The sequence below is a fragment of the Ochotona princeps genome, chromosome 12, assembly GCF_030435755.1.
Source record: "Ochotona princeps isolate mOchPri1 chromosome 12, mOchPri1.hap1, whole genome shotgun sequence".
Lineage (NCBI taxonomy): Eukaryota > Metazoa > Chordata > Mammalia > Lagomorpha > Ochotonidae > Ochotona > Ochotona princeps.
In genome coordinates, this window is record NC_080843.1 from 46,353,896 (window position 1) to 46,368,654 (window position 14,759).

The window sequence follows — 14,759 nt, forward strand, 5'->3', positions numbered from 1 at the left end:
TTATGAGATTTCTATGCTTAAGCAAAGGACAAGAGTATATATTGTGTTTATATTTAAATTTGCCTTTCCTTGTTAACTAAACTGAGACTTAGTTCACACACACACACAATTCTTGGTTTAAGTAAGGCTTCACCCTTTCCTTCAAAGCATTTTTCACTGCTACCACAGAAGCAACTTAGTGTATCTCAATCACTCCTAGACTGTTGCTCCCAGGCACTGTCCACACCAAACACATACAATGTGTGTGAACAGAGAGCTGGAGTACACAAATCTGTGAATAACTACAAACACAACTGATGTTTATTTTTCATTTTTTTTTAAAGATTTACTTTATTTACTTTAAAGGCAAAGTTACAGATACAGAAGGAGGGAATGGGTAGAGAGATCAATCTTCTATGTCCTGATTCACTTCCCAAATGGCCGTAACAACTGAGATTGGGCCAGGCTGAAGCCAGGATCCTAGAAATCCATCTGGGTCTCCCATTTCAGTGGCAGGGACACCAGCACATGGCCATCTTCTGTTGCTTTTTCCAGAAGTATCAGCAAGGAATTAGATCAACAGTTGAGATTCAACATATGCTTATATGGAATGCTGGCATCGCAAACCATGGCTTAACCTGCTGCAGCAGTAATAATGTTCAAAATGTAACATTCTAAACATTACATGTTTAGAAAGGTACCGTATTCTTCGAAGTATTCACTTCAGGGGCTAGATGATTAATTTTTTAAAAACTCTGCTGTTTCAGTCAACATTCTCTGGAATTGCCATTTAGTGCTTATGATGAAGATTATCTCTCCCACAAAGTTGTGACTATAAAAAAATTATTCCAAATTACAAAATGCCCCCTAAGAAGCAAAAATCCCAGCTGAGAATAACCACCTCAATCCATGCAGATTAAAAATGATGCCTTAATCGCTTCTCGGCCTTGTGGTTAAGATCAAGTGTAAAAACGATGTGTTAGTAGATCTTTTTATCAATAAACGGTCTAAATCTTTGAAACAAGTAAGTAAGTTAGGAAAATGATCCAAGATATTATAAACATCTGCAGAAAAAGAATTTAGGCAAATAAACAAAAATACTTTCTGGTTAACAGCCAATTAAAAAACAGACGTATGCTATCTAGAACACTATATTGTCTGTCCTAAACATCTAATTATCTGTAATTCTGCAGCTTTTAATGTCACTAGAACTTAACTAATACTAAGTAAAATTTATTAGAAAAATGCTCAATAAGTCTTACCCAGACTTGGAGAATCATTTATGATAAATGGGCATTCAAATGCAACCTACTGAACAGAAAAATCTCCATCATCTGGTACTTCATAATTTCAACGTGATCAGGCTCCAGATAACTCAGAGCTACTTAAATTAATGAAACAAACAAACAAAAACCAAGTTTCTAATAAACTGACTGTTCAGTTTTCAGTTTGTTTTGTGGTGTACACTTAAAACTGTTTAAAAGATGTTTATAATAGTTCAGTTTATAACAGAACCTAAGAAATTAGATGTTTTACACATACCATTTCTCAAAAGAGAAAAAAAGCCCTCAGCATAATCTAATCACTTTCTATTTAAGCTTCATATCTACAGTATGAAAGAAAAAAAGCTCAGTTCAAACTTAAGAAAATCAGGCTGGCATATTAAAGCCAGAATGCTAATGGGTTGTCCGGTATTGATATGTCAGCATTTTGATAATATTTTCTTTCTAATCAGCTTTCAGGGGAAAAAATGCTTTTAAAAACTGACTCAACTTACGTTTTTGTTTCTGTTATCAATCTTTAAAAGTCTAATCATTAAGAAAGATAAAAGATCCAGTTAGTAAAAAAAGACCTCTCTGATTACTAAAATAAGATGGGTCAAACCATTAACATAAGCCCACTTGGACCTGGACCCATTTCCTTTCTGAATATATGAAAGGTTTGTTTCTAAGCAAAGGAATTTGCCCAAAATTCTCTCTTACACTATTGAGCTGGTTGGTTTCTTATCTGAAAGAAAAAAACACAGGTAAAATCTTAAATTGACATAAAGTAAAAATGATACTGAATGAAGACATGTTCAATAACTTCAAAAGGAAATCTGTAACATCAACAGGAAGACTATAATTTTCAGCACTTAGGGAAAAGTGACCTGTAGCCTGACTAGCTTTTTAATGCTGCTATAACAAAGGATATGAGATATCATGGTGAGAATAATTAAAGTATGCTTGATTTTGGGAAAAAATGTGAAAATAAAAAAGAAAACTCATTCAAAATGCAAATAATTTCACCTGAAAACCTGTATATTCACCCCATGTCTTCCAAAAAATTTCCTATTTATTTAACTTGGAGGCTTCTGCATTCTCTATTACATTGTAACTCAAGAAGGAAAAATCTCAATTTTTTGATGAAATACTAATTTCATAAAAAAGGAAATTTGGAAACAAATTAACAATGAAAAAAAATAGACTATGTTCCCACATAATCTGTATGCATTTCATAAATTTCATGAATCTGGAAAAATATTACTTCTATGCTGACTTTTTATAATAAAATCAAGTATTACAAAGCAAATTTTTATTTATAAATATCTTTAATAGTATGAAAATAGATTTTAAAAATCAAGAGCTCATATGTTTTTAGTCTTATTTTTTAAAGACGTGTATAGTTTATTTATCTGGAAGGCAGTGTGGCAGAGAGAGGGATCTTCCAGCCACTGGATGTCTTCCACTACCTTCCCAGGAGCATTAGCAGACACCTGGATCCGAGGTGGGGCAGCTAGTCTGACAGAGCATGCCAAGGTCACAAATTGCAGATTAACCCACACAATAATCTCAGCCTCTGTTGCTTGTTTTTACAAACTTAGAGAATAATTTGTTGTTAAAAAGAATTTATTAGGGCCCGGCGGCGTGGCCTAGCGGCTAAAGTCCTCACCTTGAAAGCACCGGGATCCCATATGGGCGCCGGTTCTAATCCCGGCAGCTCCACTTCCCATCCAGCTCCCTGCTTGTGGCCTGGGAAAACAGTTGAGGACGGCCCAATGCATTGGGACACTGCACCCGCGTGGGAGACCCGGAAGAGGTTCCAGGTTCCCGGCTTCGGATCGGCGCGCACCAGCCGTTGCGGCTCACTTGGGGAGTGAATCATCGGACGGAAGATCTTCCTCTCTGTCTCTCCTCCTCTCTGTATATCTGACTTTGTAATAAAATGAATAAATCTTCCAAAAAAAAAAAAAAGAATTTATTAAATCACAGAGTCTAAAACTACCTATACTTGCTAAATTCTTGCCACACTTTCAAGTGGGTGGCATGAGAATTGCCCAGCAGGGCTCTGGCCGGTAGCCCAGAGGCTGGAGTTTTCACCTTATGTGCGCCCCAGCATCTCACATGGGCACTGGTTTATGTCCCAGCTGCTCCACTTCCATTCCAGCTCCTGCTTGTAGCTTGGGAAAGCAGCCTTGGGACCTGTACATGAGTTGGAGACCCAGAAGAGGCTCCTGGCTTCAGATCAGCTCAGCTCCAGCCATTGCGGCCACTTGGGGAATGAATCAGCAAACAGCAAATGGAGGATCTTTCTGTCTCTCCTCTCTGTAAATCTGACTTTCCAATAAAAAGAAATAAATCTTTAATGAAAAAAAAAAAAAAAAGAATTATCTAGCCATTTCCTAACTGGTTGAGAAATCACCAGTTGGGAACACTTTCCCTGATGTTCCTGCCCAGACAAGGACAAGTCAGTGGATGCTTAAAATCCCCAAACCCTTTCAAAAACCTCTGATATCCCTCCCTCTCCTTTCAAGAGGCACCCAACCTCCCGGCCCGGCCTGGGAAGTGCTTTTCCTCTTCAGTACACGTACACCTGGTGATTTCTCAAATAAAACTTCTCTGTCCAACTCATTCTCAGCTTTTCATTTAAAAAAAAAAAGATTTATTTATTTTTATTGGAAAGTCAGATAGACAGAGGAGCAGAGACAGAGAGGAAGATCTTCCATCAGATGGTTTACTCCCCAAGTGAGCTCAATTACTGGAGCTGAATCAATCTGAAGCCAGGAGCCAGGAGCTCTTCCCGGTCTCCCACACGGGTCCCAAGGCTTTGGGCCATCCTCCACTGCTTTCCCAGGCCACACGCAGGGAGCTGGCTGGGAAGCGGGACCGCCGGGATTAGAATCGGCACCCATATGGGATCCCGGTGCGTTCAAGGCAAAGACTTTAACCGCTATGCTACTGCGCCAGGCTCTCAGCTTTTTATTTCTATGCTAAACTAAGGAAAGAACCCACCAAGCCTTCTGTAAACAATCTAAATTAGTCAATGCAGGTGAGCAAAATTCTAGACTTTGAAACAATCACTACTTTCCAAAAAGAACAGAAATTGAGAAGTTCCTTGGGTCTTTCACTGTTCAGCTGTTTGAATTCCATTTTAATCAAAAAGTTAACATTCATTATCTTCCAAATGGGAGATTTTATGAAAAACAAAACACTTCTATGACAACATAGACCAACTGGACCTAAAAGACATTTACATAACTCTCCACCGAATAAGAGAAAAATACACATTTTTCAAAAGCATGTGGGCCATTCTTCAGGAGAGATCACATTAGCTCACAAAACAAGTTCCAGCTACTCAAGACTGAAATGATATAAAGTATTTTTCTAATCAAAAAGTCCTAAAAACGAACAGCAGTATGAAAACTAGAAAACAGCTGTGAAAATGAAGCAATGCATTTCAGTGATCTCACTTCTGGCTGTATGAGAGTTTCAAATGATAATGGAAAACATGCATCATCTTTTAATTCAATGTTCCATCAACTTTTTGAAACCTCTTCAAGTATCCAAAGAAATGGGATTTGGAACCAGGAGTAGGGTCTCAAAGATATTTGCACATCCATGCTCATAGCAGCAAACACAGGATAACCAAGAGGTGGAGGCAAACCAAATGCCCACTAATGGATAAACAAAACGCAGTGAATGCCACATGAAACATTGTGATTCAGCCTTAAAACAGAAGGAAATTTAGTCAAATGCTACAATACTGAAAACATTAAGCTAAGTGAAATAAGTCACAAAACACAAGTACTATAGGATTTCACTTCTATGAGATAACTAAAGCATTCAAATTCACAGAAACACAAAGCAGAAAGCTGGTTACCAGGCTGGGGGTAATGGGCTAAAGACGAGTTACTGCTGGATGGGTACAGAATTTCACATACAAGACGGAAATGTTCCAGAATTCTGAACTCAAAATGATTAACATAATTTCATGTTTTCATCACCATTTAATATTTCAAAAATAAAATTTGAAAGTTAATGTTATTTGAATTTTCCATGACCAATTATTGGAATTAAACACATACACACAGATGGACAAAAAATATCAAATACAGGAAGGCCTAAAACTTCTGAAAAATAAACAATCTAGATTCTATAGAGCAGTAATGTTAAAACATACAAGCCTACTTACCTGGGTTTATCTCTTTTTTCTCTCTGTCTTTCAAAATCTCGTCCTCTTTCCTTTCCATCTCTTGGTTTTTCTTCTATCCTATCTTTAACTTTATACTTCTCTTTATATTTTTTCCCCAGAGCAATATCTTCTGGTATTGGAGGAGGTGGACTAGGAGTACGTGGTCCTTTCTTTTTACTCTGGTTGCTTTTTGAATTCCTAAATATAACAAAAACCTATCATTAGAGGTCCAAATATTTCTGGAAAGTGAAAAGGAAAAAGTTTAAGTGTCTTAACAATGGTCGCTTTACTTTTAATTACTTGTCTTTTACTATATGTATATTAGTAACCCATATTCAGAAAGAATTCATTGAAATGAGCATAGATTTAATGTACTTGCTACTTATTTTGCCAACACCATTCCATACCACTGCTGGTGCATATCCTCGCTGTTCCACTTCCAACCCAGCTCTGGGTTTATGGTCTGGGAAGGCCATGGGAAATAGCTCTGTCCTTGAGTCCCTAAACCCACATGGGAGACTCAGAAAGAAGCTCCAGGGTCCCGGCCTTGGATTAGCTCAGCTCTGGCTGTTTTGGCCATCTGGAGAGAGACCAGTGGATGGAAGATCTTTGCCTCTCCTCTCTGCATGCTCTGTATTCCAGTGTCTATAAGTTCTCTTACACCGTATCTCTTGGAGTTTTCTAACACAGAATTAACCTGTCATCCGCATCTCTTCCGTCACTTCCTTCTACAGACGCACGAGAAAGCACCACTAGGCCTGGCGTGGTAGCCTATTAGCTAAGGTCTTTTCCTTGCATGCACCAGCATCCCAAATGGGCACCAGTTTGTGTCCCGGCTGCACCACTTCCCATTCAGCTCCCTGCTTGTGGAGTGGGAAATCAGTAGGGAAAGGTCCAAAGCCTTGGGACCCTGCACCCACGTGGGAGACCCAGAAGAAGCTCTTGGCTCCTGGCTTTGGACTGACTAAGCTCCAGCCACTATGGCCACTTTGGCAATGACCTAGCAGAAGGAGGATCTCTCTCGTTTCTCCTAATCTGTGTATCTGACTTTCCAATACAAATGTAAAAAAAAAAAAAAAAATTTCAAATAAATAAACAAGTGCTTATTTTGTATTTTTAATGTGATTCTTTGTCAGGTCCTTTTTCTCCCATTAGGTTAATGGTATATTTTAAGGTCAGTTACATAGTGGTTAAATCAGGTAAACCAAAGGATGAGTTACTAACAAAGAGGTTATATGAAGAAGATGAAACTAAAGAACAAACGGAATAGACTGCCATCACTTTATAATTCAATCCTTTCATTATCCTCTACAATACTGACTTAGTGCTAAGAAAGAAAGGATCAAGTCAATTTTAGCGAATGCTTTATTAGAATGCAAAACTATATGTAAAGAGAGTGCTATGGAATGACAGAACAATGAATCCTCCAAATCACAATTTTCAAGGAGGTTAAATTTATTAGAAGTTGTAAGATATACATGCCACAGTTGAAATATAATGCAAAAAGCAACTAATATTAACAGGAAAGTATATACAAAACCTGATGGGTTCATAAACGGAAAAGAATTTATGTACAGTGACAAAAGGAGAAACTCAATGGGAAAAATAGCTAGAGTTTGAAGGGAATGGGGAAGAAAAAGCTAGAAAAAAGCAGATAAGAATATTGGTGAAAACAATAAAATTGAAGCATGACTGCCATTAATGAGTCTGAATTTCATTCCACAGAAAGTAGAATCACTGAGTTTGTCAATCAACTGGAATCTTTAAGATTTCTCTGGCAGCAACTATAAAATGAACAGGTTAGTATAAGTGAATGAACACGTATTTTTCTGTCTAGGGGTAGATATACCATCAACTAAATAGTAAGATGGCATAATCATCTAACAAAAAAAGTAACTGGAGTCTGAAGTAGGGTTGGACTCTCCAGAAACAAGGAGAAAACTAACAGTTAAAGAGTTCAAGAGGCTTCTCCAACTGATCAAATGTTGCAAAGAGGAGGTTTTTTTAGGCCATTTATTTTTATTTTAAACAAAATGACTATATGTACTTTATTAAATCAAATGTATCAAGTACCATGTTTTCTGAATCATGTGATAATTAAAACAGAATATAAAAAAAATTAAGAATGAAACTAACACCTTATGAATTGACTATTGTTTGGGTCACTGTCTATGTTCCTGTAGAACAATGATCTTTTTATATTTTAATTGTTTAACATCAAATTTTAGCAGTGCATTAACTTTGTAACTGCAAATAAATTCAAAGTGCTTTAATAAAAAACTAAAAGAAAAAAAAAAGAGCAAGAGGGGGATAAGAATAAGTATGGTTATCTTAGAATTATATAAATGAAATACATAAAATGTTGTCTTTAATAGAATTTTTTAAAATTAAGAAATATAAACAGTACAGAGTAATACTACATGAAAAATGTCTCCTATCTAGGGCCCAGCAAGGCAGCGTAGTGACTAAGTCCTCGCCTGGCACACCCTGGATCCCATATGGGCGCTGGTTCTAATCCCAGCTGCTTCACTTCCCATCCAGCTCCCTGCTTGTGGACTGGGAAAGCAGTTGAGGTCGGCCCACAGCTTTGGGACCCTGCACGTATGTGGCAGGCCCTGGAAAAGTTTCTGGCTGCTGGCTTCAGTTCAGCTCCGCTCTGGTCATTGCGGTCAGTTGGGGGAGTGAGCCAGTGGATGGAAGATCTTTCTGTGTCTCCTTCTCTCTGTAAATCTGACTTTCGAATAAAAATAAATAAATCTTTTTGTTAAAAAAAAAGTCTCCTGTCTAGCCTCTCAGTGTAGTAATATTTAATCATTTACATTTTTATTTGATCATATTTCTATTTTTATTTCTTCAACTAGCCACTACCATAATTAAAAGTAAATACTCATACCACTAGGTATATAGTATAAGAACTTACTCCTGTAAACAAGGACAAAAAGTTAGTTCACCAACCAACAACTAGAAATAAAAAACTATTTAGCGGAAAAGCAGGTATGTAGTACAAATACTGAAAGGAATGAACTAAGACTACATACCAATCTGGAGAAGTGCAAATAAAAAGGTTGTAAAAGAAGTTATAATGATATCTCTCCAATTTGATAAAACAGATGCAAACAGTATTATAAATTAAAAGACAAAATTAAAACTATGAACTCATGCGCAAGCAACAAACAGCAAGCTGATTTCTTAGAAAATAAAAAGCTCTGAAGCACGTGAGCATGAAATGTATTTTTTTTTACTGTTCTGTAACTGAAATATTTTACTTTTTAAGAGCAAATATAGACTTAGTATTTAAAATTCTCATTTTATAACCTACTAGCTCCTCACATCTCACTTGAGAAAAACGCTTTCCTTCTGGCACTAGTTATTACCCTACCGACCTCTGCTGGTCCAACAGGGGAGACGAGACTGCCGATGTCTTCCTGTCTTTTTTGTTAGCTGAAGATGATGATTTGGGGCTTGATTTTCGCTTTGGAGATTTACTGGACTTTCTTAGAGAGGGTGATGGAGACAATTTTGATCTGATCACATCTGGTGAAACCTTTAAAAAAATTCAGTAAATGAGAACCTCCTGTACTCATAATACAACATGTATTTTTAATTTTAAGATTTAATTACTATCATAGGCATCATGTATTGACATCAGACAACAGAACTCATGTTTTTTAACCAATGTGCTAACTGCCTTCACACACATTAATATCAATAAGGCAAATCAGAATTAGAAACTTCAAAATAATCTCAGAAAATCACAAATCATATTCAAATGAATTATAGCTCTATCCTTTAATGGGCATTAGGGGGCTTTTGGCCTAAGAGTTAAGATGCCACTTTAGATAACCATACCCCATCAGAGTGCCTAGGTTTAACCAAAAGCTTATACCCAATTCCAATTTCCTGGTAATCTGCACACTGGGAAGCAGTAGGTTCAAGTTATTAGGTCTGTGCCATCCACATCAGAAATCCAGAATTCAGTTCTTGGTTCCTAGCTTTGGTCTGGTCCAGTTTAAGATGTTATGGAAACTGAGGAGTTGGAGATTGTGTACTCTCCATCTTTTTTTTTTTAAATAAACCTATAACACTAAAATTAAAAAATAAACAAGAGCTTCTAGAAGTAACAGAAATCTAAAATAGACAAGTAGACTCAAACCCAATTTCCTATTAGTTGGTGACTGTCTGCAATAAAATCAGTTTTGTTCACTGCTCACAAGAAAACTAATCTCTATCTAATGAGTTAGTATGAAGACTAAATGATTAACACATAAGGAATAGCTGATATATAGTGAGTGGATAAATATATTAATATCCTAGAACTTAGGATGCAGTAAGCTTTGATTTCTCATATTAATATCTGTTTACATTAGTTACTAACACATACTTATCGTACAAAATCACACCTCTTTTTTAATGATAATTTCTTCTCTCTTCTCCATGTTTTCTTGTTCCAGTTTCATTAATTCCCTCTGAATCTTCTGACGCTTCATTTCCAATGATAACTCATGAACATAATCATAATTAATATCTCCATTGTCAGAATCTTTAAGATAAAAAAGTACAGGAAATGTCAGAAACCATCAATACTAAATACTACAAAATGTTTTAAAAACAGCAAATTACTTGATGAGGATAACAAGCTTCTAAAGGTAAAAGAGAGCAATACTTTCTATAAAGGATGAAAATCACACTTCATTACAGGACATTATGTTGAGTAAAAATATACAAGACACAGACAGATGAATACCTCATATTTTCTTTGCAACTGGAAGTTTAAAAAGGTGATTTTGATGACAGTGTTGTAATGCAGCAGCTAAGCCACCTCCAGGGCTGGCTCATGCCCCAGCTGCTCTACTTCTGATGCAGCTCCCTGCTAACAGCCTGGGAAACACAGCAGAGAACAGTCCTAGTGTCTGGGCCCTGCCATCTACACAGGAGACCAAGATGAAGGACTTGGCTCCTGGCTTCGGCCTGGCCCAGCCTTGGCTGATACAGTCAGTGGAGGCTCACTTGCTTGCTCTCTCTCTGTCTGCGTGTTGGCTTGTATTGCTCTGCAACTCTTTCAAATAAATAAATCAATCTTTGAGGGGAAAAATATGCTTTTACAGAAGTAGAGAACAGAAAATGGATTGCCAGAGTCTAAGAAGGGAAGGGACGCAAGAAGGAATGAAAAGAATTTTCTTATGGGGTATAAAAATACGTTTTGAATAAAAAGAATTAGGGTTTTTCTTATAAGAATTATTTATTTATTTGAACGTGTTATACAGAGACAGCAAGAGACAGAAACAGAGAAAGAGAGATAGAATATCTCCCATCTGTTGGTTCACTCTCCAAATGGCTGCAAGGGCTGAGTCAGCTGGAAGCCAGGAGTTAGGAGTTTCATCTGTGTCTCCAACATGGAAGGCAGTAGCCAGGACAGAACTGGCCCTCACATGGACGCTAGAATCACAGTTTGAAACAAAGGCCACACTGACACCCTGCCAAAGAAATTAATTTTGATATTTTTTTAGCAGATTAGGTTAACTTAATCAGTAAGTTACTGTGTTTTTTAAAAACAGCATAAAGAAAGGACTTCCAGTGTTTCAAACACGAAGAAATAATATGTATCTGGGGTGTCAGGCACACTACTCAATCCAATCCTATCATCACGTGCTGTGTGATTGCATCAAAATACTATTATACTCAGAGATGTATAGGTAAGCTTGTGCAGGTCAATCTTTAAAAATCATAATATGCAAAAAGCTCACACTTTACAATGTCTAGGTGTTCTGAAAGTTGGATAGTTTTGTTGCTGTTAAGAAATGGATATTTTAAAGATAGTCGAAGCACTAGAGATCCCAAAGTCCTTCACTGTGCATGCATTGTGGTTCATTATTCATGGTAGGTCATGTTAGGTATATAACACTGTTTCTATCGTTTTGCTAGATTTTACTTTTGTGAGACAACTGACATATCTAAAACCAGAGTTAACTTTTAGTTCTGAGACTATAAAACTTTCCTAACAAGTGATGTGTACTATCTGCCCAGACTACTGTGCATCTCAATGGATCTAATGCCATGTTTCTGTTTCTAGTCAATCTTTTCTGAGGAAAGGATATAAAGGCTTGGGCAGATATTTCGCCCAGGTCTTGGGATGCCAATTAAGACTCCAGCACCCAGACATATGCCTGGATCTGATGCTTAGTTCTGCTGCTGACATCAGCACTTGTTAATGCAGACCCTGGGGGGCAGGAGTGATCGAGCAAGGCAACGGTTCCCTGCCACTCATGAGAGAGACCTAGACTGAGTTATAAGGTTCTAGATTTGGCCCTTAACCCAAAGTCATTGCAAGTAATTTTAGAATGAATGAGGGCATGGGAATTGTCCCTTGTAAGTCCTAAAAAGATGAAGGGTTTAGTAGTTAATGTACAGATTATCAAAAAAAAGTAATGTATATGATTAAAATGACATCTTCAGATTTGATTATTGTTTATAGTTCTTATCTATACTCCTGTGAAACAGTGTGGTCTTTCTACTGAATTATTTATTTAGTGGAGGGTTAAGTCTCTGACTATAAACTCTTAAGTATGTTACTGTAAATGGTAAAAGAAAAGATTTTTAAAAAGAAAGAGTGGGAAGTATATGTGACACGAAATATTAAAAGGGAAAATTAAAGAAAAGCAAAGAGGGTGGGAAGTATAATCAGGAGCTTAAAACTACATATCAAATACATAAAATAAAATATGAAGATTCATTTTTAATTGTAAAAGAAGTGTATTATACAAATCCATTTCATTACAAAACATATTTTCAAGGACTACTAGTACTAAACACCTCACATTTGTCCTCACATTAAGAAGGCCAGAGGTAGGAATTTCACTGTCTTCACTCAAAACATAGATCCTGTTGGGCTCGACTAATCACAAGCTTTCGTGTATTCTCAAGAAACAGTTTCCGCACATAAGATCATTTCTTAACAGGGTTAACAACCAAAATGAAGAACTAAAACACAATAAAAAGTATCCAACATGATTGCTTAACCCTAACAAAGCGGATATCATTATCATGTATAGTTCAAATCCATTACAATGCAACTATCCATTCATACTTGGGGACTAAGAGGATAGTAAAGTGATAGCTATGTGACTAAATTTGATCATTCATCTTACTTTGCAGAATGACTGACAATTTCTCCATAAATACATATAAAATATATTAAATTTTTCACTCAGAGAGTTACTACTAAATATTTGATCACATGTTCTTCATAGATAAAATCACCACCAAAATGAAATTCAACTTAATCAGCAGCCACTATCACCAGATCTAATGACCAAGTTTGAGTATGTTTAGATTAAATCAAAACCTATTACCAAACACTCATGGAAAACAAATGAAAGAATTTTTAACAGTGGTCTTAAAGTACTGTCAATAATGCTTTGCCCATTAAAAAACTGTTCTCTGAAAATGCTAGGCAGACAGAACATATAAGCCTATAACACGCTTGTTTTCATTCTTCAATTTCAGCCACTCAACAAATGGGGAAAAGGCCTATAAGTTTAAAAAAAATCAGAATCAATGTACTATAGTTAACACAATTTCTCAAAGGAAAAGCTCACAAGCTTTTACTCAGGAAGTACTTATTTCACACGTTATAATAAAACCCCCACTGTTTTCCCCAGCCTGTATGAGATGGATTACAAGGTAGGCATACTACACCTGATAGTCATCTGATAACAAAAACAAAACAAAACAAAAAAGCCAGAAACACAAAGAAGACAGAACTCCTAACCACAAGGTTAAGAGGTTATTTCAGTAAAACAGATTAATAAGCAACACAAATACATCTTAGGAACTAGAATATTAGTGGTAAATTAACAGAAAATAGTGGCTTGAAAACATCTCCAGTTGTGTCAGAACTGTGAATGTCTGGGTAGAGTTAATGAAGGAGCAGTAATGACGACTTGTGGAGGTTGGGCAGAGCCGTTCCATCTGCTAGCTCACTCCCCAGGCCAGTTCAAAGTCAGGAGCATGGAACATCAGTCTGGTCTCCCATGCCAAAAGCAGAGGCACAAGTCCTTGAAACATCTTTTGCTGCCTTTCCAGGTGCCTTGGCAAGAAGCTGGACAGAAAGCAGGGTGGCTGGGACTTGAATCAGCATTTGAATATGGGAAGCCAAAGTGACCTTGGTGGCCACAAACACTGTACCATTACACCAGCCTCAAGATCAAAACTATTTCCAGAGTATTATATTATCTTTCAGATTTACTAATTCTCTCATGAGGATATGAAAACTATTAACTAACTGATGAAGAAACAGAGAAATCTAAGTGTATTCTTATAATGTATTTTTATTTTGAATTTTGAATTATGTGGTACAATTTCGTATAGGCTGGGATTTCCCCCTAAACTCCCACCCCCAGTCAGATTTTTCCCATTTTGCTACAATAATGTAGTCCTTCATAAGGAATCATGATTCTATCAGTCTCTTATTTAAGTGTACCCCAACATTGCTGGTACAGACAATGTCAGACAGTCCAGCATCCCATTGTCTACACATGTCCAACAGTTTCATTGGGATCCATCTTTCATCTGGGTGCAGATATGCATGTTCCATTATATCCCCACGTCTGTATATGATAGACCCCAGTACTCCAACACTATACATTTCCATAAGTGAGAAGCCATGAAACAAGAACAACTGGTATGAGTCAGAATAGCCACTACAACAACAACAACAAATTACAGCACCATGAAAAAAAAAAAGCGCCACTGAGTAACCAACACATGAGTGACAAAAAGGAAGCACAGAAGTCTCTTGGGAAAAATGATGCCATCATATCACTAATGAGCCCATGATGAATTCAACTAGAGAAAAGAGATTATTTGGAATGAACCAAACTGAAATAAAAAACATCAAAACACATGGGATACAGCCAGAAAAGCAAACAATCAAAAAACAGTATGTATTGGACTATTGGAGTTACACTTTCCATATTGGTTTCCTTATACAAGACACAATATATGGTATTTGTTCTTTTGTGATTGACTCATTTCATGAGCATAATGGTCTCTAGTTGGAACCACCTGGCTGTAAATAGCATAATTTCATTCCTCTTAATGGCTAATATTCCATGGAGTAGATGTACCACAGTTTCTTTAACCACTCTTCCTTGGATGCACATCTGGATTGTTTCCATGTCTTTGCTATTGTAGATTGTGCTGCTGTAAATATAGGATTACAGATCCCCTTCTCATATGCAGATTTCACTTCTATTGGGTATATGCCTAGGAGCAGGACAGCTGGGTCACATGGCAGGTTTATTTGCAATTTTCCAAGCCCTCTCCATACT

At 36.9% G+C, this 14,759-nt stretch overlaps 1 protein-coding gene across 9 annotated transcripts in view; it reads right to left on the minus strand.

The window, feature by feature from the left end:
* The window catches only part of ZC3H13 (zinc finger CCCH-type containing 13), a 56,752-nt gene that overhangs the window by 29,427 nt on the left and 12,566 nt on the right, over nt 1-14,759 (minus strand). For all 9 annotated transcript variants that reach the window (XM_058670746.1, XM_058670753.1, XM_058670752.1 and 6 more), the window contains exons 6-8: nt 9,831-9,970; nt 8,814-8,974; nt 5,431-5,628 (exon numbers count right to left, since the gene is read on the minus strand). In XM_058670746.1, the coding sequence (XP_058526729.1) occupies nt 5,431-5,628; nt 8,814-8,974; nt 9,831-9,970 (499 nt within the window). The remainder of the gene's footprint in view (nt 1-5,430; nt 5,629-8,813; nt 8,975-9,830; nt 9,971-14,759) is intronic.